General features: G+C 26.9%; 5 protein-coding genes across 7 annotated transcripts; 2 read left to right on the plus strand and 3 right to left on the minus strand.

The window, feature by feature from the left end:
- Nucleotides 1–1,251: 1,251 nt before the first annotated feature.
- On the minus strand, nucleotides 1,252–7,805 carry Nckx30C (solute carrier family 24 member Nckx30C). Of its 3 annotated transcripts, XM_075821677.1 has the most exons (9): nucleotides 7,449–7,689; nucleotides 6,285–6,306; nucleotides 4,053–4,278; nucleotides 3,734–3,890; nucleotides 3,346–3,661; nucleotides 3,251–3,264; nucleotides 2,865–2,996; nucleotides 2,412–2,668; nucleotides 1,252–2,343 (listed from the first exon to the last, which is right to left on the minus strand). In XM_075821677.1, exons 1-9 carry the CDS (start codon nucleotides 7,563–7,565, stop codon nucleotides 2,085–2,087), a joined length of 1,500 nt encoding a protein of 499 aa, XP_075677792.1. In that variant the 5' UTR covers nucleotides 7,566–7,689; the 3' UTR covers nucleotides 1,252–2,084. The 3 variants fall into 3 exon arrangements, with proteins under 3 accessions (XP_075677792.1, XP_075677794.1, XP_075677793.1); XM_075821679.1 differs by having other exon boundaries at nucleotides 1,254–2,343; nucleotides 3,251–3,661; nucleotides 7,449–7,805; XM_075821678.1 differs by lacking the exons at nucleotides 6,285–6,306; nucleotides 7,449–7,689 and adding an exon at nucleotides 4,558–4,577 and having other exon boundaries at nucleotides 1,254–2,343; nucleotides 3,251–3,661.
- A 3,313-nt stretch (nucleotides 7,806–11,118) lies between these two features.
- On the minus strand, nucleotides 11,119–15,872 carry LOC113791031 (tyrosine-protein kinase JAK1-like). The gene is made up of 8 exons (XM_075821674.1): nucleotides 15,453–15,872; nucleotides 14,787–15,379; nucleotides 12,344–14,707; nucleotides 12,103–12,283; nucleotides 11,751–12,039; nucleotides 11,624–11,672; nucleotides 11,510–11,537; nucleotides 11,119–11,415 (listed from the first exon to the last, which is right to left on the minus strand). The coding sequence occupies exons 2-8, from the start codon at nucleotides 15,339–15,341 to the stop codon at nucleotides 11,168–11,170; spliced, it is 3,714 nt and encodes a 1,237-aa protein (XP_075677789.1). The 5' UTR covers nucleotides 15,342–15,379; nucleotides 15,453–15,872; the 3' UTR covers nucleotides 11,119–11,167.
- On the plus strand, nucleotides 11,207–22,385 carry LOC113791105 (uncharacterized). Its single transcript, XM_075821750.1, has 4 exons — nucleotides 11,207–11,339; nucleotides 19,386–20,755; nucleotides 21,071–21,231; nucleotides 21,299–22,385. Exons 2-4 carry the CDS (start codon nucleotides 19,391–19,393, stop codon nucleotides 22,215–22,217), a joined length of 2,445 nt encoding a protein of 814 aa, XP_075677865.1. The 5' UTR covers nucleotides 11,207–11,339; nucleotides 19,386–19,390; the 3' UTR covers nucleotides 22,218–22,385.
- On the plus strand, nucleotides 16,168–17,428 carry Naa60 (N-alpha-acetyltransferase 60). The gene is made up of 2 exons (XM_027340745.2): nucleotides 16,168–16,539; nucleotides 16,619–17,428. The coding sequence occupies exons 1-2, from the start codon at nucleotides 16,465–16,467 to the stop codon at nucleotides 17,426–17,428; spliced, it is 885 nt and encodes a 294-aa protein (XP_027196546.1). The 5' UTR covers nucleotides 16,168–16,464.
- Nucleotides 17,053–19,200, minus strand: Trm1 (tRNA methyltransferase 1). The gene is made up of 2 exons (XM_027340744.2): nucleotides 18,993–19,200; nucleotides 17,053–18,937 (listed from the first exon to the last, which is right to left on the minus strand). Exons 1-2 carry the CDS (start codon nucleotides 19,118–19,120, stop codon nucleotides 17,518–17,520), a joined length of 1,548 nt encoding a protein of 515 aa, XP_027196545.2. The 5' UTR covers nucleotides 19,121–19,200; the 3' UTR covers nucleotides 17,053–17,517.
- Nucleotides 22,386–23,792: the final 1,407 nt, after the last annotated feature.

Here is a 23,792-nt window from a genome sequence, read left to right on the forward strand (position 1 = left end):
ATCATTATCTAAACTCAATTTGTGTTGTAAATAATTTCATTTTCAAACATCAACATTAACATCATCATCATCATTCATTGATGATAAACTTGATATTAGAGATATGATATGAGATGTGAACAACTTACAAAAAATAATAATAATAATAATAGACATACAAACACACATCACACACACACACACATAACATTTATACCCAAAACAAAATACCAAAACTAAACGAAATGGAATGGAATGTTTGGCCAGGAAAAAAATCCAAAGGAATCCAAAAAGAAACGAAACAACAACAACAACAAAAATGAAGAAAAGAATGTTGAAATTAATGTTGACATTTACCCAACAAAAAACATCGACAGCGGTGTTGATAGCGATGATGATGATGATGGAAAAAGAGCCTCAGACAAAATAAAGATGATGAACAAAAAAAAAGATGGCAAAAAAACGACAACGACAAAAACAAAAATCAATTTATAAACCGTGTGACAAACCAGAATTCAATGTTTGAAAAAATATATAAAGAATTTATTCCGTTTGAATCGAATTCATCTAAACACAAACAAAAAAAACAATTCACCTTCAATTCTTGTCATCGTCTTGTCGTTTTTTTTCTGTGAATGTGAAATTGATATTTGTTGTTGCTGTTGTTGATTACGATGATGACCGGCAATGAAGAAAAAAACCCGAAATTCAATTTTCATTCGGGATTCTTATTCTCGATTCATTCATCTAGATGTCCTTGTGTGTGTGTTGCGTGTATGGATGTTTCAAAGTTTCAATTTTTTCCCATTCAACATTCAAAGCCCTCTCTATGTTCACATTTTGTTATACCCGAAAAATTCTTTCAGAATTCAAAAATGCTTATGTTTTTTTCTTCTTTTCTTTATTTCTCAGTGCTTATAACCATTGAACATTTTCTTTCTTTTTCTAAACAAAAAAAACAAAAACAAAACAGGCAATTTGCTCATTGAATTTTTGAAAAATTCTTCATGAAAAAAAAACAATAATTAATTTTAATGTAAATGTTTTCCGTTGTAATCTCATAAACACACCACACAAACATTGAAATGCCATTGAAAAACAAAACAAAACAACACAAATAAATCAATCCAATAATGATAATGATCGAATAATAATAATTTTTATTTTCCCGAAAAAAATAAATAAATAAAAATTTAAAATAAAATGACAAAAATAAATAAAATCTTGAATTATATTCTCTGCTTGTTTTATTTGGGTTGTTTTTTGGTTTTTGGATGTGAAATTTGTATGCAAAAACAAAAACAAAAAAACAACATTGATGAATGGAATACTAAACATATAAAGTTTTTTTTTATATATTGCTTTCGAACATAGAATAGGAAAAGAAAAATCTTATGATAATGATTATAATCGTAAAAATAGGATTTGAATGAATGAATGAAATTGTTCTGGTTATTTGTTTGTTTGCCAGAATATTGAATAAAAATTCCTATAGTTTTTTTCAATTCATAAATGAATAAAACTATTATGAAAAGTTTTACATTAGCAAATAAATTTCTCTCTCTCGGTGTGTGTGTGTTTTGAAACATAAAGAAGAAAAAAATTACGATCACAGCCAACATCATTATAATCAAATATATTAGGATCATCAAAACGACGACAACGACAACTACCATCAGGCCAAACACACACACACATATATACCACCAATAGTTATGATAATGATTGTATTTATCGTTTTTTCGTAATTCTAGTAATACGATTCTAGCATGATGATTATGATTATGGAACATGATTTTGAGTGTTAAGTACGTGTATGTGAATTTTTTTGTTTTTTTGTTTTTTGGGTTGGAAAAAACCATTTTTTAAAATTATAATTTCAGGAAAAAAAATAGTAGAGGAAATTCCCTCACTTCTTTTTTTTACATAATTTTGATGGATTTGAATGTAATTTGTTAGATTTTTAATATATCGATGTTGTTGATGATGATGAAAAATGATGAAGAATTTTAAATCCCGATTATACAACAAGAATAATTTTCGTTTTCGCTCTCTGTGTGTGTTAGATGTAGTTTTTGTTGTTGGTTTTTTCATTAATTTAATGTTCAAAATGTAAAAATATTAATAATGGAAGTACATTTGATAATATCTTTTTCGAGCATCAATGAACAAATAATAAAGAAAAAATAAAGTACAAACATAACAGCAGCCATACCAATATTTAATCGCCATTTAAATGCAGCGATTGTAATTATAACGAATAATAACATTAAAAATAATAATATCACTGAACAAATCATTCCGGATGAATTGACATTCACCTGTCCAAATAGCATTGTATAAATTAACCATGGAAATGGTAATCTGAAACAAAAAAACATTCAACGATAAGAAATTTAATTTAAAAATATGAAATATTAAAAAAAATTTACCCAACAGCAACATCAAATATATTCGAACCAATCGAACTAGATACAGCCATATCACCAAGACCTTTACGTGCAACAAGAACCGATGTAATTAGATCAGGTATTGATGTACCAGCAGCTAAAAATGTAAGGCCCATTATTTCGGATGGTATACGAAATGTATCACCAACTTGTGTTGCCCACCAAACCATAAAATATGAATAAAGACCTATCCATAGGATTGAGCCGATAAATGTGATTGCAAACCATTTACGTTTGTCCTTTTTATTTTTCCATTCATTCATTCATTCATTCAACATATAATAAAAATAATCAAATTTTCAATTTATCCAAATTTAATATCGTAGACATCATTATTCAGTTATTCGAAGGCAGAAAAAAGTAAAAAAAAAATAAGAATTATTTTAATAATAAACCAACTAAATTAAACTTTAATACTAATTGAATACAACATACAGGTCGACGAACATCTGGTAATGTTAACCATAATGGTATGATTATCGGTGCCAATAGGCAATATGTTAAACGTTCACGTAATGTTTCCGGCCATGAAACATCTAATGGATCATTGTTTTCGGCTGTTGCAATCTTTATTATTATAGATTTTTTTCACCATTCATTCATTTATTATTAGTTCATCAAACACACGAGAGAAAACGAAGAGAAAAAAATGGGAGAAAAACACAAATTAATTCACTGCAGTTTTTTTTCAATTAAAATAAAAACTAATAATAATAATAAGATGAAACACAGGAACAGATTTTCACATTCTTTTTCTCCAAGAAATAAGGAAATTAAATTTTTGTTTTTGAGAAAAAAAAATCAATTCAAATGATACTTACAGTATCTTGACGAACTAAATTACCATTCATTGGATTATTTGTTCTTATTATATTATTATTATCAACAATACCATCTTTATGATCATGATAATTACCATTGTTTTGATTATTATTATCATCATGATGATTTTGATGATTATGATGATGATCATGCGTATGAAATATACCATTCGAATCTAAACGAATTTCATGTTTATCTTCACCACAAATTGGACAAAATGCAGCACCTGGTGGATGAACGTGTGTTTTGGAAGCAATCATTTCATCATTTATCGTTGTTGTTGTTGTTGTTGTTGTCATCTGTAATTGTTCTTCATATAAAGGATCAATCGAATGTATCATTAATTGTAATAATCCTTGACGAAATTTTGAACCACCATGTAACATTGGTGTTGATGATTTACGTTTATACTGTGAATCGAACCGAATAAAAACCAAATGAAACAAATAGAACAATAATAATAGAAACTGTTTGATACAAACCTGATAATCTAAAGGTGGTTTACTATCATCATTATCATTATCATTATTGACTTTGGCACCATTGATTATTCGTTTAACAAAATGTTCAATTGATTCATTGAATTTCATGAATGTAACATAGGCTGCATACCATGTCAATAAAATTAATGCTTCATACCTTTTTTATTTGTAATAGTTTTCGTCGATAAAGTAAATCGAAGAAACAAAAATCATTATTATTAAATAAAATGAAATATTGATTATAGAAAAAGCGGAAAAAATACAGTTTTTTTTGTAAATAAATAAATAAAGAATTTGAAATCATTCAAAAATAACGTACCAAAATATTGTTGAATCAATAAAAAATATAACCAATGTAATCAATATTAATGAATAAAATGAAACATCACGAAATAATGGCCACCATGTTAAATCTAATACATTTTTTGAAAATATTGCACACATCGATAATACAAATAATATATTGAATACAGCTGAACCGACAATCGTACCAATGCCAACATCATCAAAACTAATAAATACACCAATGATTGATGTGAATAATTCTGTGTTTTCATTTTTGTCCATTGGAATGTGTTTGTTTGTTTGTTTGTTTTTGGAAATTCCAAGGGAGAAAAGGAAAAAAGCAAATGAAAAATCAGATATTTTTTTCAATTAAAATTTCAATCCAAATGGAAAAGCAAAAAAAGAAAAAAAATGATTGCATAGAAAAAGTCAAAGAGCAAAAAGAAGAAGAAAAACATTCGATTGATTATTAAATGGGTTTTTTGGTTTTCCAATTTACAAAATTCTCAAATTAAAGATTGGACATGCATTCATTTTACTCATTTCATTGCATTCATTTCATTTCATTCTCCACCCATACACCCACACACACACACACACAAAATTCCAATAATGTTATTCAATCCAAAAGAAAAAATAATGATCTTTTTTTTATTGTCATTGATATTTGAAGCAAGCAAGCAAAATATCAATGACTAATTATTATGGCAATTTTTTTTTGTTGCTTTTTTTTGATCCGAAAATTTTTTTTTCCAAAATGCAGGTAAAAAAAAAGATTTGAAACACCCATCCAAACACAAACACACACGCACAATTTGTCCCAAAAAAGAAAATTTTCTCTTTGAAAATGTGAAATGAAAAGACTGGTATAGAGTAAGGAGACAGTATTGCACGAAACGAATATGTCCCGCAAAAAAAAAATCACCGTGGAATAAAAAAAACACAGGAGAGAGAGAGAGAGAGAGAGAGAGAGAGAGAGAGAGAAAAAATATATTAACCGTAATTGCATTTCGAGAAACAAATTAGACTCATTTTATTTCAGGTTTTTTTTCCGAATGTGGTTTCTAAATCTATAATACATGTACCTAAATCACCTAAAGTACCTATAGGATAATTATGATTTTTTGAAAAATAAAATAAAAAAAGCTTTATGATTCAAACTTGAAAATTTAATGTGTTCCAAATGATGATTATGATGATAATGATGCAATTATAAATCTCATATTTCAATCAATTAATCAATCAATCGATTCAACCGCACACACACACCGAAAACATATTTATTTTCTGATTAATATGATTTTTGTTTTTGTTTTTTTAATTTTCTCTTCATTTATTATCAAAAATCGATTTACTAATCACCGTAGACAATAACGAAAAACAATTACAACGGATGGGAGAGAGAGAGAAAATCATTGAATCATTTTCATTGAAAATAAATGATATGATTTCAGGGTTTTTTGTTTTGTTTTGTTTTTTTGTTGTTGGATGGTTATATATTGATTCTCATTAATCTTTTTTTTTGTTTTGTTTTGAATTCTTTGCTTTTGTTGTTGTTGTCTGCCAATGAAGGCCGATCGGAAATCGGTATCGATAACAAACAAGAGGGAGAGAGAGAGATGATATTATTTATGATGATGGCAAAATCGGTACATGTGAATGATGATGATGATAATGATGGTGATGGTGGTGGTGTACAATCAAATTGAAAAAAATTTTGGTCATCGATACAAAGAGAGAGGGTGAAAAGATTTCAATTTCAGATTGCAACAACAACAACAACAGCATGAAATTGTCATTTAATGACCTTTTTTTTCTGGTGCACTTGCTGCTGATAATAATAAAAAACTAAAAGATTCCTGAAACTATGGCCATTATTTGTTAGCAAAATGAATGTGATTCTCGTTTTTTCACTTGAAATTCTGAATAATTCTGAGAAATTAGACAAGAGACAAACTTTTACTCATTCGTTTTTGTTCTGCAGTAAATTCAATTTATCATGTGGATCAATGTCCAATGTTTTTCTTTTTTTTTCACTAACCAAATTATTCAATAATGTAATATCTTTCCCTAGAATTTCAATTAGAAATTCTTAAGCATTACGGTCTTTGAAGAATATATTTTTTTTTTTTTGCTTTGAAATTAATTCAAGTTTTCATTGTGAAAATGTTTTTCTCATTAGGGAAAAACATAACGGAAACAATATTTATCAAGAATTCGGGGTTTTCTTTAGTTTTTTTATCATTGCAAAGAAAATATTACATACCTGGAGCAGATCCACCGGCTGCCTGCGTTTATAAATTTTTTCAAGGGAAAAAGGAAGAAAAAATAGGAAAAAAAAAGAAAAATGTCAGTCAAGTTAATCAGATTGAGTTTTAGTTTTCAGAAATGATATTTTTTTGTTTTGTTTTATCTAGTGGAAAATGTATTTTTGTTTCTGTTTCGGAAGAAGAAAATCAGTGAAAATTGTTCATTATTTTTTTGCTTCTGTTTGAAATTCTGAGAATTCAAAAATTTTTGTTTTTTTGACTTACGAAATTAGATAGTTTGCTTTATGATAAATGAGTGAATCCACTGACCAATTATTTCATTCGAAGAAAATTATTTGTTTGAATTTTTTCTTTTCGTTTTTGTTTTGGTCAGAAAAAAAATCCAATAAATAATAATAAAAGAGAGAGGGAGTAATTTAAAAACACTGGACAATTTAAAATGTTCAAACTTCGGGAACTTCAAGACTTATTTTTTTCGAAAAAACCAAAAAGAGAAAATATTTCATCTGGGTGACATTGAAATAAATTTATTACAATGATGGGTGTTATCAACGTAACTGCAGTGAATCTGGTACTCGTTTGAATTACCCTTTTTTCACATTAAAGTGATTCGAGAAAGATTCCATTGTTTGAAATTCGTTTTTTAATGATATGAAATTTTAAAACAAAACAGTGAAATGACACAGCATGATGACAATAAAATGAAATTAAAATTTACGAAAAAAAAATTCCTTTAATGTCTTCAATGGATGGATAAATATCGCCATAGCACTGAAAATGGTTAAATGACGAAGAAAGCTAGATTCCAAGAAAAACTTTTTCAAGCATAATTCGATTGAATCATCAAAATAATAATAATAATTTTTTTTAGACCACTGGATCAACCCTAAACTACCGTAAAAAGGCTGAGAAAAAAAGTTTTTTTGGCACACTGGAAAAAACCCTAACATAAATGTTTATGATTATCCATAAATTACAGAATATTCGGTAGGAAACAACAGAATTTTATCAAGAAAAAAAAATTAAATCGAAAATCAAAAATATAACAAAAAATGATTCAACCAAAACTAACTAACTAACTAACTAAAGTCAATATGAATCATTGAGTAATGTAATGTAAGCCCCAAAAGAGTAAAAAAAAATATAATATAATAACTTACCATAAATGTTGCACCGGCAACATCTTCACTAATAGCCAATTTTTCCGTTATAACATCCAATGATGGTATAAAAAATTCATCACATACAATTGCTAATGCAACAAACATATAAATCATTCCTATTATATGAAATATAATGGCACCATTTCTACGTTGTTTTTCAGTAAAAAGATCTGGTGGAAATTTTGGATCTTTAATCGGTAATCCATCATCATCATCATCATCAATGATAGCTGATGTAAGCAATTTTCGAATAGAAATAAAATGGGAAGACAATTGATCGTTATTATTATTATTATTATTGATATCAATATTATTGGCCAATGGTGATGATTTTTGTTTGTACAATAAATAATGATGAATGAATGTCCATAGACGAATCAGAAGAAGAAGAAGAAGAAGAAGTTGTTACAGTAGTAGTGATATGATTATCATCATCATCTATTTGAAATAATATTGAACATATAAACATTGTAAATAAAAATATTGTTGATAATGACCAAATACAAATACGCCATATTTTTCTATAATGATAACGTTTCATACGATATTTATTTAAACAATAATTTGATTTAAAATTGATATTCATTATTGGTCGTTGTAGGCTGATTGTTGTATTTTTTTTTGTCTGAATTAATTGATTGTTGTTTAACCACACACACGAAAAAATTGATAAAGATGTTAATATCAATCACCTACGCAACAAAAAACACACACACAAAAAATTCGTGGAATCATATCCAACAAATGATTTCGAAATAAAAGTGAACTTTTCTAACCATTTTTTTTCAAAAAAAAGAAAGAATTTCCAAGTAAAAAATCTTTCTTTTTTTTTGATTTGTTTTTCATTGAATCAATGTTATGAATGTGTAATTCATGTGTGCAATGATGACAATATTTTTTCGGAAACAATTTAATGAACTAATGAACAACAATGAATTCAATGTTTTTTCTTTCGTTTTCTGGTCATATAGATCTTTTCATTTCACGGTTACTGGTTATACTGGTTACTGGTTATACAGTTTCTGGTTGTTGTTGTTGTTTTGGTAACCGTATATAATACATACACAAATCCGAATTGGAATATAGAACGATGATGATGATGATGATGATGATCCACGAATATCCAACAGTTTTTTTTCGTTGCTGTTGTTGTTGTTGTTGGAAGCAACCTAGAATAATAATTTTCTTTTCTTTCGTTTCTATTTTGTTGAACAAATAATAATAATAAAAATAGGTTCCATTGATTAATATTATTTGCTACTACTATTTTTTTGAAATCAGTTACTGATTGTTTTTTTTCTTTCATATTCCTTTGTGGTTTTTAGGATCTTAAACCTGTACATGATATACATGCAGTAATCGTTGTTGTTAACGGATATAATTTTCTTGTTGTTGTTATTTTTATACGAACAAAAAAATTATCGATTCTATCCATATAACCAAGTGTATGTTCCAGTTGTGTTTTGTTATGTTTTCTCATTCGACTAATTGTTCACAATTCATTCAAATGATGATAATGAATATGGAACAAACTAACTAACTAACTATGATTCAATTATTCCATGGTCACATATAGAGAGTGTATATATAATATTATAATGAATTTGTCTTTTGCAAATGAATCATTTATCTTTAGCCAATTTTTTCTCTCTGGTTTGTTTGACGCCATCATATGTTTGAATTTTATGTTTCAAAAACAAAATGAATATGATTCTTTCGAGCAAAAAAACTCTTTGCTATCTGAAATGATTAGTGGAAAAACTGAAAAGTTTCAGTGGTCACTCAGAATATATTAGGCGGGAAAAGCCAAAGGAAAAAATTCTCCAGAGAATCCTGAACGAAAAAAAAATTATCAAGAAGCAATTATTCTATATACAGGAATATATCCATTGAATCTAATGATAGTAAATTTTGAAAGAAAGAAAGAAAGAAAGAAAAAAAAATGTATGATGATTGTTGTATGTGGTTAAAGTCGATTTAAAATTCTAATCATCATTCCTTCTTTTACTGTATAATTTCTGTGATAATAATCGGTATAATCCATCATGATTATTCATCATGATGGTCATTTTTAGTTTTTCTTTCGAGAAAGATAGAAATTTAGGCCAAGATCAATTTGGGTTTTTTGTTTTTCATCTATCCATGATAATAGTAGCAGTAGCAGTGGTAATAATTGAATGGGAAAATATTCATGAAATGAATCAAAGGTTATCAGTTGTTGTTTTTGTTTTGGTTTTTCTAGTTTGAAGTTTCACTCGGTTCTGATGTCAATGTCAATGATATGTTATTGTTGTTGTTGTTTTTTGTCAGGAATATCAACAAAAAAAAAACGTTATTCGACCAATCAAATAAACGAAAATATTGGTCATGTCCAAAAATTTCTCATTTACATAACACGAATACATGACAGGTGTAGTGTGTATGTAAATTTGAAAATGAGAAAAAAAAAGACCAAATATTTGATAATTCTCATTCCTTTCATTACATGAATTTGAATATGAAAAAAAATCCAATTGCCACTGTTGAATAGTTGGCCATGTTTCGCCACTATTTATTTATTTGTTTGTTTGTTTATTTTTTTATATATAAAAAACAGAAATCTGATTTTTGAATATTGCATATCAATCAATCAATCCAGCGGACAAATGAACCCGATTTCATCGAAAATCAAAACGAAAATCCGGGAAAAAACATTTTTTTTTAGATAGAATTCTTTTATTTATTTATTTCAATCATTTTATTATTCAAATTCTGTTAATCCAAAATCAAAATAAGAAATAAAAAACACAAAAAAAAACAAAGATAAACAGATGATGAAACAACAGAATGTTTTTTGCACTTTTACACACACACAAATATTCGAGATTTTTTTGGTTTTTGAATCAAATAATTTTTTTTCTTGTGAGCAATCAATATAAATAGGTGTGTGTGTGTGTGTATGTGTTAATAACAATGAATATGAAGGCGTTTTGTTTTGTTCATCATTACAACCATATATACCGAAGACATAAGAAAAGATAAAAGAAGAATTGAATAAATAGATAAAAAAAAGAAGAAAAAATAAAATAAAATAAAATAATTATAAAGAAATTATAAAATATCGTTAAGAATTTATCCTGGAAACAATGAGCTGAACAATTTGTTTGTTTGATTGATTGATTGATTGACAATCGCTGGACCAATAATCCATAATCCATGATGATAGTTAGCAGCAAAGACTAGACTTGTATAATTTTTTTTTGTTTGAATAATGGAATTGAACTTCAGTGTCTTCTTCATTTTGTTTTTTCTTGTTCAACAGAAAAACAAAAACAAAATACCCACACCATAAAAACAAAGAAATTTAAAAAAAAAAATTATAATTTTTTGAGCAAGAAATTATAAAAAGAAGAAGAAGAAATTATAAAAGGAAGAATTTTTGTTTATAAAAAAAAAGTGTAAAATGTTTTTTTTTGTTTTTCACTATAATGAATGGAATTGATCAAATGAGATATTTTTGTTTTTCAAGAATGAAACACACACACACAACAAATTTTTTCAGTGTAAAATAAACAACAAAATGATAATGATGATAATGATGATGATGAGAATAAATTGTGTATCAATTTTCATCATTTATGCATGTTTTTTGTTTTTGTTTTGTTTTTTGTTCTTCGTCACAAACACACACACACACAAAAGGTTGAATAAATGAATGGAAAATTCTTTTTTAAAATTTAAATTAATGATTGTGAACGTATTTGTTCATCAATCAATTTGATTGTTTGATAAACTTCTGATGCATTCGGTCGACATTCCGGTTGATATGCCCAACAATCTAACATAAGTTTATAAACAGATTCTGGACAATTTTCTGGACATTCAAGACGTTTGCCTTGTTTAAGATATGTAAGTAATTCTTGTACATCTTCTTTATTTGAATCAATTTCTTTATATAATGTTTGTCGACAATAACTGTACATTTCTATTGATTTTTTTTCAAAGAAAACAAAAAAAAAAGAGTTAATTGTTATCATTTTTCACGAATCACAAATATCATATTGTAGAAAAAAACATACCCCAAATGACAATTGCATAGCTCCAAATCTAGAAATACCAAAAAAAAAAATAATTGAATTAAAATTACAAATATTAAAGTAAAAAAAACAAGAATAGGAAATCCAAAAACTTACATCCGATTCGAATCGAAACATATGTCGTTCAAATGATTCTGGAGCGTGCCTGATTTGTTTTTTCACAATAATTAAAGAGAAGGATTATAAAACTTATAAAAATTTCAAATTAGAAATAAAATTTTACCATTTATATGGTAGACCACGAATACTACGATAATTATATTGAGTATCATCTTCAAGTATATGAGCTAAACCAAAATCAGCAATCTTAACCGAATTACCACTTGCAACAAGAATATTTCTTGCAGCTAGATCACGATGAATAATATGTTTACTGGCAAGAAAATCCAAACCACATGCAATATCGGTTGCAAATTTTGTCATCTCTAGATTATCATTTGGTCCTTTAGTTTCGAGAAATTTTACTAACGAACCTAATGGCATATATTCCATAACTAATGCTTTTGATGGTACTATTTAAGAAGAGAATATTTTTTTTTGAAAACTTCAATTTTTCATTCCAAAAAAAAACAAACCTTTTAAATAATGATCAACATCAACATTTGAAAAACCACGTATTTCAACAATATTACGATGTCGTAATTTGGTCAATATTTTAATCTCTTCACTTAGGCTTGAGATTTTATTATCGGAAACAACTTTTAATGCAACATATTTATCATCACATGTTGCCTGATATACTTTTCCATAATTTCCCTAAAAATATTAATTATAATCATTAATTAATTTACAAAATTAATCAAAAAAACAATTTACCTCTCCAATAATTTTCAATACATTGATTCGATCTTTTGATATACATTCCAAATTATCCATAGCCTGTATATGACGATAATCATCTGTTTCCGATATAAGAAATGCATCTTCCATTTGATCATAAATTGTTGTTTCAGTTGTTACATCATCTAAATCATCCAAATCATCATTACCATTATATATTGATAATGGCCGTTGTTGATAACCATTTACAATTGGTAATAATGATGAACGTTTATTATAGCCATTATTATTAATCATACTAATACTATTACTGCTATTACTACTTTCTCTACGATTATTCTTTAAATATGATGGATATTTATTATTATTCTGATTATTATTACCATTTTCAATATTCATTTTAAGAATCATTTCATTCGTTAAATTTTCATTAATAACATATTGTTTACGATATTTTCTTGCATCATAAAGTATAAGTACTAGTTCACGAAATACACCCGATGGTGGTATACGATTACAAAAATCTTTATCCCAACATTTTTTCGTTAATAAATGTATTGATTCAGGCATTGCACATAGATTAACTTGATCAATATTCATATAATTGAATAATGGTTTATTACCATTATGAAATATTTCCCACATTGTTGTACCGAATGCCCATACATCACTATAATTGGTATGTTTTCGAAAGAAAAATCCATTATCATTAAAATATTCTGGTGGTAACCATGGTTGTTCAATTGTTTGATTAAAATAACAACTAAATCCAATTGGATCACCCAATTTTATGAATAATGATGTTTTTGAAAAATGTGATACAAAAAGATTATCAAATTTTATGTAACCATGACTTAAATTATGTGTATAAAGATAATCTAATGCTTTAGCCAAACAAAAAGCTGCTTCGATAAGATTGAATGGATTAAGTTTACATTCTTGTAATGAATAATAATCACGTAATGTAATATGACAATGTTCAAATAATATTGACAATGGATGCATTACAACACCTTTACAATTCATAATGGAAACATTTTTCAATTTACTCCATTCATCAATTTCTTTCAATAGATTTTCACTTCGTGCCGATTCTTTGGAATCAATAAATTCTTTGATAAAAACTTTTTCCTCTTGATTACTGACCAATTTAACAGTACCGATACGTGTACAAAATACACCATTATTATTCATTGTTAATATAGATTTTTTTATACGTTCATTCTGTATAATTGGTAAAATATCATCATTGGATTTTATTTTGTTCATATCATCTTCACGACTACATAGCAATAAATCCGGTAGATGATCATTTTCACCAAAAAGAATTGGTTGAAATAGATTTAATTGTTTTTGTAACCAAATTAATAATTCTGAATAATCGGCACGAATATCCGTTTCATTGAAATCATCTTTCCAACTGAATAATGAATTATCCGATGATTGTGGATGCCATTTTAGATTAAAATATTTTAGTTGATTTTGTTGTTCATAACAAAGTTTTAGTGAATAAAAATCTGTATTACTTTGTCGTAGAAGAAATTGTCCGGAATTTTTTTGACCATCACGAATTTTTTGCAAACGATTTAATACAAATTCATCTTGAATTGGACCAAAACAATTAATTTTTTTCAATTTTTTCAACATTGGTGAATAATATTCAGCCGATAGATTTAGATTCCAATGCATTGATAAACGATGATAACCGGACAATAATGAAATAAATGATTTCATTTGTCCTAATTGTGGAAAAATAATTGTTAATGCCGGTCGATTAACAAAACAGATGAGTATTTTTCTTCGATCCAATGCAAGTATATTGATACTGGAAATTTCTTCAATTGGAAACCATATTTTCCATTCATCATGATTATTAAATTTAACATTATTTGTTGATGAATTTCGCCAGAAAATTTTCTGCTTTTGCCAATCATAATATACTAAATGTTGTGATGTAATAATCGATTGAATATTTGTTGATTCAAGAATAATATGATAAATTTCATGAAATGCATTAGCTAATTGTATTGATGATATATCATAAAATGAATGAGCACATGATAGAAATTGTTTTATATAACAAAATTTAACCCATATTTTATCTGTATCTTTTTTACAATTACGTTTAAATATTTTTCTTAATTTATCACCAATGAATAAAAATTTTGGTTTCACCATATTTTTTGGACAATGTTTTTTTATCTGACTTATATATGAATCACAACGTTCATCAGCACGATGTAATTTTTCTTCATCTTCAATAGTAACACGAATTAGATCAATCAATGCAATACCATATACTTCTTCTAATTCATCTTTTTTAAATTTTTTCTTTGGTATATAAAGAAAATCATGTCGAATTTGATGAAAATAATAATCTAAACATTCTAGATCAATATCCTATATATCAATGGAGAGAAAAAAAAATATATATTTCAGATCAATTTTAAGAGAAAATCATTAACCAAATCAAACATACCTTTAGTTTATTAATGAGATTTAAATGTGTATAACGTATTCGTAGTTGAAATTGTAATATTGAATTATTATTATCATTATTATTATTATTATTATTAAATAATTCATCAATCATTGTATGAAGCTGTTGATTTGGTGATAACCATAAATCTGATTCAACATTATAAAGGCCAAATAAATGGGCACAGATTGTTGTTATTTTAAATGATGATGTTAAATAAAATACTAAATCTTCAGTATAGATTATATTATTAAAATTATTGATATTTTGTTCATTAGGTTCATCAACATCTGTTGCCATTGTCACCATCATTGATGGAATGATTATTGTTTGATAATCATTTTTATTAAAAACGAATACATTTATTTTGATTGATGATGATAATTCGGAATCTGTCGTTGTTGTTGTTGTTAATGGTGGTTGTGGTGATGATATTGATGAAGTTGATGGTGAAGGTGATGTTGTTGCGGTTGTTGTTGATTGTCCCATCATTGTTGTTGATGACATCATTTTGTTTTTTTCAATTTGAACTTTTAAAAAAAATTCAATAAACATAATTTAATTAAGTTTTTGTTGTTGTTGTTGAAAATTCACTGTTAAACGAATAAACATTTGTCAAATAAACAAACTTCATAACCAAAAAAAAAAAAAGAAGAAAAACCTTACCTTGAACAGGTGAAATGAATGATTTTGTTGATCATTATCATTAAAATCGTTAATGTTCATGATTTTTTTTTGAAACAGAAAGAAAATGTTCGAAACATGAATCATTATTTTTTTGTTCAATAATTACATTTGAATAAAAACCAGGCACTAAATTAGAAACAAAAAAAATCTTGAAAATGTGATGAAATCGAAACAAAACAAAACAACAAATATTCTAATCTTTTCAATCGCCAATCCAATGTGTGTTGTATGTGTTTTACGCCGCATACAACACAAACACATAAAGATATCTATATACAAAAATGAATGAAAGATCCAAATGAATGCGAATACTAAAGCACATCTAAAGATATAGAAGAGAGAGAGAGACACCAGGATTCTCATGATCATCATGATGATGATGATGGTGATGATGATGATGATGATAATAGACGCAAACAACAACAACAAAACAACAAAACATACTGAGAGACATAACAAATCAATTACGCATGTGTATTTCGAATGATATTTTTTTTATTTTTTTTTTTGTTGTTATTTTCGAATGAATCTTGCATTTGTTTTAGTTGTTCTTGTTTGTTTGTTTTGTTTTTCCTGATACGTTTCTCTTTTTCTTCTTTTTCTTAAGATCATTCATTCTTCTTGTTTTGTTTTGTTTTGTTGGATTTTCACAAAATTGCTAATCTTTTTTTTCAATCTATGGCCATTTTATAAGATTAATGGATGTAAATAAATTACAAGAAAAAAAAATATTTAACTATTTAGTGAATCAGCTGTTTTTGTCTTTTTAATTTGATTGAAAAAATTTTCTCGTCATCATCATCATTATCGATTGTCGCCATTATGATCGAAAGGAAATTCGGATTTTATGCCTTTGGATTGTGTGGAAAAAAATCTGATCATAATCGTAATCAAAAAATTACAAACATATTTGTACATTTGTGATTTTGTTTTATATTTTTATCAATTTTGTTCTGATTAAAACAAATCAGCAGTTGAAATTAATTAAATAATGATAATAAACATGTCACCAAATTTCCGGACAATGGCCTCATCATCCGGCGATATGATTCGAATGAGATTTTTGGTATTGAATTTTTTTCATGTTTTTCAAAAATTTGACAATTTTTTTTGTTTTTATCTTTTTTTTTATAAAAAAATTATAGAATCCATCCGATCTGGATGTTGTTCGACGCCTTTGTCAAGAATGGTTCCCTGTACGATATCCGGATGCCTGGTATGAAACAATTGTTAATAATCATAATCAACGATTCTGTAGTCTTGTTGCAACAATCAATGATGAAATTGTTGCATTATTAGTCACCGAAATTCGTTCGTATCAGAATTTAAATTATGAAGATTTTGGTTTTCTTGCTAAACATTTTGAACATTATGATAATATACAAGTTGCATATATATTAACATTAGGTGTTGTAAAACGTTTAAGACGTCGTGGTATAGCAACATTATTAGTTAAAAATTTAATACAAAATCTTCAAACAATATCAACATTAAAAAATGATTGTAAAGCTATATATTTACATGTACTAACAACAAATATGTATGCAATACGTTTTTATGAAAAATTACAATTTCAACGTTACAAATTATTACCACTTTATTATTCAATTAATGATTGTTCATATGATGGTTATTCATATGTTTATTATTTAAATGATGGTCATCCATCATCATGGTGGTTACCATTAATTAATCCTAAATATCATTTATTAATTGTACGTAATTCATTACGTTCAATCACCATACAAACATATTATCAATGTGATCATATTTTACAGAGCTTTTCATTATTATCATCATTAATAACTAGATGGCCATTGAAATTTTTACGTAAAATTTTCGATACAATTTTATGTCGTCATCGTTGTTCATTATTTAAATTACATGATGATCATTATCATTATATTAATAATCATTATTATGATGAACAAAAAAATCATCTTTATGTTTGTTAACACACATAGACACACATAAACAAACAAAAAACCAAAGATTCGGTATTTTTTCCTTATTAATTCGATATCGAAAATAAAAGTTTTAAATTTTAAACAGTTTTCATTGATTTATTCAAACAAATTTCATCATTATCATCATCATCATCAATGTTTGTTCTTTTTGCATCATTTTTTACCATTTTCCCTGGTCTTGATTTAGGTCCCCAATATTGTTCCGGATTCAATTGATAACGTAATAAATTTTTTGATTTTGATAATGGTTCTTCTTGTACTAATTTATCATTGATTGTATAGGGAAAATTTTTATCCAATATATTTTGTATATGTGATGGTATACGTTTTGATTTATGAGAGGATTCGGATTTTTTTGCAACATGTTTAATCATTGCCCATATAAATTCGTTTGGTGCATTAGTTTTCATTGTATTTTTGAATGCATGTGATAATGAAAATTGATAACCACCATTGATTAATATTGAACGAAATGTTTTCATCGATGGCATTGGACAACAAACAATTGAACAAAGACGATCTAAATGATAATATAATGGACAATCATCCAATTCTTCGGAAACTAATTGTAACATTCCTTCTATACGACGATATGTACCGAATTGATTGTCACCAGAATTTTGTAATGTTTCTAATTCATTTTGAAGTTGATGTACAAAATCTTTATCATGAATAGATGATGACCAAATTGGACCACCGATTCGATAAGTATGGCCACAAATCGAACATATTTTATCACATTCAACTGTTGCTGGAATCAAATTTTTTTCATTACCATCTTTCATCTCACAAAGTGGTTGAAGATGAAATGATTCACAACCTTTACATAGATAAATGTATGACATTTTTTTCATTGATTGTTGTGCTTCTTTTTTCGAAGTAAATACACGAAAAAATATACGAGCATAAAAATCTATGCTCAATGAAAGCAATGGAATAGCATGTCGTCCATAACGTGCTGCATGTGAATTAACTGATGCACAAATAATTCGTAAGGCCATTTCATGACAAAATTTTGCCCGTAATGGATATGAACCATATTTAGCAAAACATGCATTACCATGATTACCACATAGGACGGCCATATCAGTTGAAGTAACCATTAATAAACCACCATCGACAATATTCTGAATAGCTGAATCAAGAAATTGTGTTGGACTTCCATATGGATCCAGATCGATGATTGTAATTCGTTCGTTTAAAGCTTTTTTCTTGTGCATCAACATACTAGCATCTTCATTCGTAACGATAACATTATAAACATCGTTTAGTTGAATATTCGATTCGATTAAATCGATTGCATCTTCCGAAATATCATTGGCAATAATATCGATCGGTAATGAACATTGTTTGCATTCTAATGAATATCTAATCGATCTTAATCCAGTAGCTGAAAGTGCATCCAAAATCGATACACGATCTTTAACATAATTTTTTGGCACTGATAATGAATAATTCCAAAGTTGATGCTTCAGATACGTATGAACAGCTAAAACACTGTTGGACAAAAATCAATTTTTGAAAAAAAGTAAACGAAAAAAAAATAACCTACCTAAGATCACGATTAAATTCTTGAACTACATTATAGAATACTTGTTTTTGACAATTTATACGAGCTTTACCTTCACGAATTATTTTATTATCCTTACCATCACCATTATTATCTTTATTTGAATCCATTTTTTTTTGATTTTGAAACGAAAAAATTTATTGCGGCGTGCCACAAAATGTCCATTTCGAATGAATGATTCCGATTAAGTCGGTATAGCCATTTTATGATGACGTCTTTCGTGATCATTCTCTCTCTATCTATCTCTCTGCATTGCACCAAAAAAAAGATAAATAAAAACAAATCAAACACAACACATTTGACTAACTGTTGTTTTTATTTTTAAAAATTCAATTTTTAATATTTTTAAAATCGTTAATTTGTTTTTTTTTATAGAAAAAATGTCCTTAAAAGATATCGATAAATTCATCTCACAATTTGTTCATAAATGTACACAAGTAATTGTACAATCACGTTTAGGTAATTCACAACGAACCAAAACTAAATGTAATCCAAATGGTAAAGATTGGTTTAATTTGGATATTGTTGATATAAAAGATGTTTATGAAAATGCACAAAAATGTTTAAAACATATGTCATGTGGTCAGCAAATGTTTTTTGTACAAAAAGAATGGAAAATTTGTTGTGAAATATTGTTAAAAAATGCTGATAATATATCGATTACATTGGAATATTGGATATTTTCCAATCATCCGTTGATTAATGAAAAAGATTTTGAACAAAAACGTATGGATGAATTTTCACAAAAAGTATATGAAATATTTATACGAATGAGTAATATGATTAAATCATTGATCGTATTAACACGTTCAACGCCTGCATATCGTCTTAGTTCAAAAGGACAAAGTGCCGATTCTTATGTGATTTGTTATCGTATTTATCCATTAATGAAAGATAATGCAGATTTTATTCATCGATTAACCGATCAAACTAGACATTATTCACCGTTGAAAACAATCGGTGTCATACGTAGTGATGTAAATGAATTATCATTATCATTTATTTATCGAATCGATATGAATGTAACAAGTGAATCGGAAATTGAAAATCTAACACAATTAAATGAAACGGCCAAAAATAATAATGATAATAATCAATATTTTGATGATGAAGAAGAAGATAATTATATTGTTAATGCAAATAAACAATTATCAACCGAAGATGATGAAATACAATTATCAATGAAAGATGATCATTTTAAAATTGATCTAACCAATGAACCACTTGATATGTTTGATATAATCAAACCATTAAATCCAGCATTTGCATCAAAAGATTTGAATAATTTTGAAACTGATTATACTGTTCCATTCAGTTCTTTATTATCAATGTCAAAAGAAATTGAACCAATGAAAAATATTGATGAACCACAAACAACAACAACGACGACAACAACAACACCAAAATCATCACCATCATCAAATCCGATTAAAATACCATCATCAAAAATAAAATCACAATCAATAAAATCACCAACATCACAGCAAATTTATTCAACATCGAATGAAAGTTTTGTATTTGTTGAATTGAATGCACCGTTTGCATCGGAAGAAAGTCTTTTACAATCATTTTTTAATGGTCCATCACCAACATTTATACAACAATCAAATGATAGTGATTCAATGAATGATATGGATGAATTAAGTATACAATTAGCCGAACTGGAATCGGCTGCAACACAAATCGATAGTTTTGTTGAATCAATATGTGTAACAAATGAAAATGAAGATTTAAAACTTGAAACCTAAATATTAATCGGATATCTTCATCATAATCATCATCATCATCATTTTTAAATACTCATCGAAATGTTTTTTTTGTTTTGTTTTGTTCAATGAATGATTTTCATTTTTAAAGATTTGAAATTTGGAAAACAAAATACGGAATTTGAAAATGAAAAAATCAATGATCAAAGTTATCAAACTATAGATGGCTCTGATTGTCATTTTTGATTATCACATGTGCGTTTTTTTTTCTTGCCATAATAATTTATCTATTCGAATATTTATCTTTTTTTGTTGTTTTATCGTTTAAAATTTTCACTATTCATTTGAATAATTAAAAGAAAAAGTTTATTTATTTATCAAAAAATGACAACGATTGAAACGAAAAAATTATTGGAATATCGTTTGAATGGAACGGATATGATTTATGATTGTCAATTTCATTCGGATCATCATGATTGGATTGGATTCTCTACTATTGAAGGTGATATTAAAATGTATGTATTATTTCTTTTTTGATATAAAAGTTTATTCATTTATAAAGTTTAATTGTAATTTGAATAGAATGAAATTCACTGATGATAATGATGATTCTAATAAGCCAACAACCGTTTATGAATGGAAAAAATATCATCGTGGTAATCCTATTCGTAAGATACGTTTTCATCAGAATCGAATGTTTTCAATATCAAAATCGATTAAAATTACTGATTTACAAACACAGAAATTGATTAGAAAAATTTCAAATGGAAAAAAGAAAATCTATTCACTGTTAGTTATCGATGATTATCTTGTTTGTATTGGTGATGATGATGGTAATTTTAAATGTTGGGATTATCGTATTGAACGTCCAATTCATATGTCATTAAATGAATGTGATAATTATATAAGCGATTTGGATATTGATTCAAATAGACAATTTGTATTTGCAACATCGGGTGAAGGAACATTATCAGCATTTAATATACGTTCACGACGATTAGAACCACCACAATCAGAATTATTTGATGCTGGTTTTCAATCGGTACGATATTTAGAGGAAAAAAATAAAGTTATTGTTGGTTGTGAAGATGGTGTTATCAATATATTTAACAATAGAGAATGGGGTAATATTAGTGATCGTTATCCAATACGACATAATAATGCCGGTACATCAAGTATTGATTGTATGGAAGTGATTGATGATGAACAAAATTTTCTTATATTCGGTACATCTGATGGTTCAATTGAAATAATAAGCCTATTTCCACATCAACATCATCAAACATTAATCGATAATCAATTGCAAGGAATTGAATGTATTGATGTTAATCAAATTACTAATCGAATTATTGGTACAACTGAAAATCAAATTTATTTATATCAATATGAACTAATTAAATCCGATGTGGATGATAATAATGTAAAACGTAAAAAGACAACTTATATCAACCAGAATAATAAGAAAAATGATGGTTTTTTTGATGATTTATTGACTAATTAATTAATCAAATTTTTTTTTGTAATTTTTCAATAAAATGTTTTATTTTTTTACAACAACAACAGATGTCGTTAGCAGTATCATAAATAAAATGTTAATAAAATATTACCGGATATCATCGATAAATGATAATAATTACATTATTGTGAATTTTTTGTAACTTGAATAAACTGGTTTTTATTATTATAATTTTTTTTTGCTTGTAATAATAATAATAATTATTATTATTATTGAATAAATGTTTCAAGGAAATTATTTGTGAGGCTACCCTTCTCTTTCTGTTTTTAATTCATTCATTCACATTATGTTTATTCACATTAGGGGGTAAATATTGAAGAAAAAAAAATTGAGAAGCCTTTTTTCAGTGAACAAAAAAAACATGCGAAAAAATAAACTGTTTCCTTATTATAGTTTTTTTTTCTTCTCTAAAAAAACGAAGAAAAAAACTAGGAAGTATCCCTGTATATATATGGTTAATAATAACCGTTTCTTTTTTCTTTTTTCTTTTTGTTGTTTGCTCAAAACATTCCGGTATAACCTTGAATAATTTTTATTTGAAAAATAAAAAATGAGAACAGTGACCGACCGACCAACCAACTATATCAGTCGACCTACCAAAAACAAAACGCAAAAAAAAACTCGGTCTTTAAGTCAAAAACAAAAACAGAAAAAAAAATTACCCGAAATGATTACCTGTTACACCAGTCAACCAACACACAAGTTGTCGAGAATAATTTTTCTTGGAAATTTTCTTTTTTTTCAGAAAAAAAATAGCAGCAGTTTTGAAACATCCAAACTTATCAACTAACTATTTTTGCATATCCACAATTCACTGAAATGATTCATTTCATTTCCTTTTTGGCTCATTTTTTCTTCTTTTCTGCCATGTAAAACACATCAATCAGTTTTATTTCTGTTTCGCATATAGAATATATTATGTATGCTTTTTGTTTTTAAAAAAAAGAGTGGATGTCTTCTGTGTGCAGAGATGCTGAGACTGATGAAAAAAATAAATATGCCGATGACCTCGGTGACACCAAAAAAGAAAAAAGAAAAAAAGAAAAGAAGATTATTTGGTAATAGAAGGATTGGTGAATAGCCGATTGATGAATGAATGAATGAGAGACGAATTGAGCAAAAGAAAATCAACCAGAGCAAAACGAAAAAAAAGGTAGAAAAATTAGGCCAAGTTTATTGTCATTATCAATTGAATATGAATTCAGTTTTTATGTTTTGAATATTATTATTCCTTTTGAGAGTTTAGAATCGATTTGAAAAAAAAAAAAACAAAAAAAAACCTGTTGAATCAGCAAGTCAACCAAATATATTACCTGAGAACCGGAAATATTATCATCGCCATCATCGTTCCTATTTCGTTTTTTTGTTTTGTTTTTTTGTTTTCCAAGAAAAACAAACTCTATTTTCATCCATCCAAACATAAATCAAAATAATGATTTGTTTGTTTGGTTTCATAAACATTAAAGGCTCGAAAAAAAGCATCATTTCTTTTTTTTTGGCGGCAATGAGAAATTTTGAAAATTTCAACAAAAAGCAAACAGAACAAACAAACGAATGTGA

Source organism: Dermatophagoides pteronyssinus, unplaced genomic scaffold (assembly GCF_027571235.1).
Source record: "Dermatophagoides pteronyssinus isolate colony J.1.1.1.1 unplaced genomic scaffold, Derpt_VIB-CSIC_2022.12 sq0012, whole genome shotgun sequence".
Lineage (NCBI taxonomy): Eukaryota > Metazoa > Arthropoda > Arachnida > Sarcoptiformes > Pyroglyphidae > Dermatophagoides > Dermatophagoides pteronyssinus.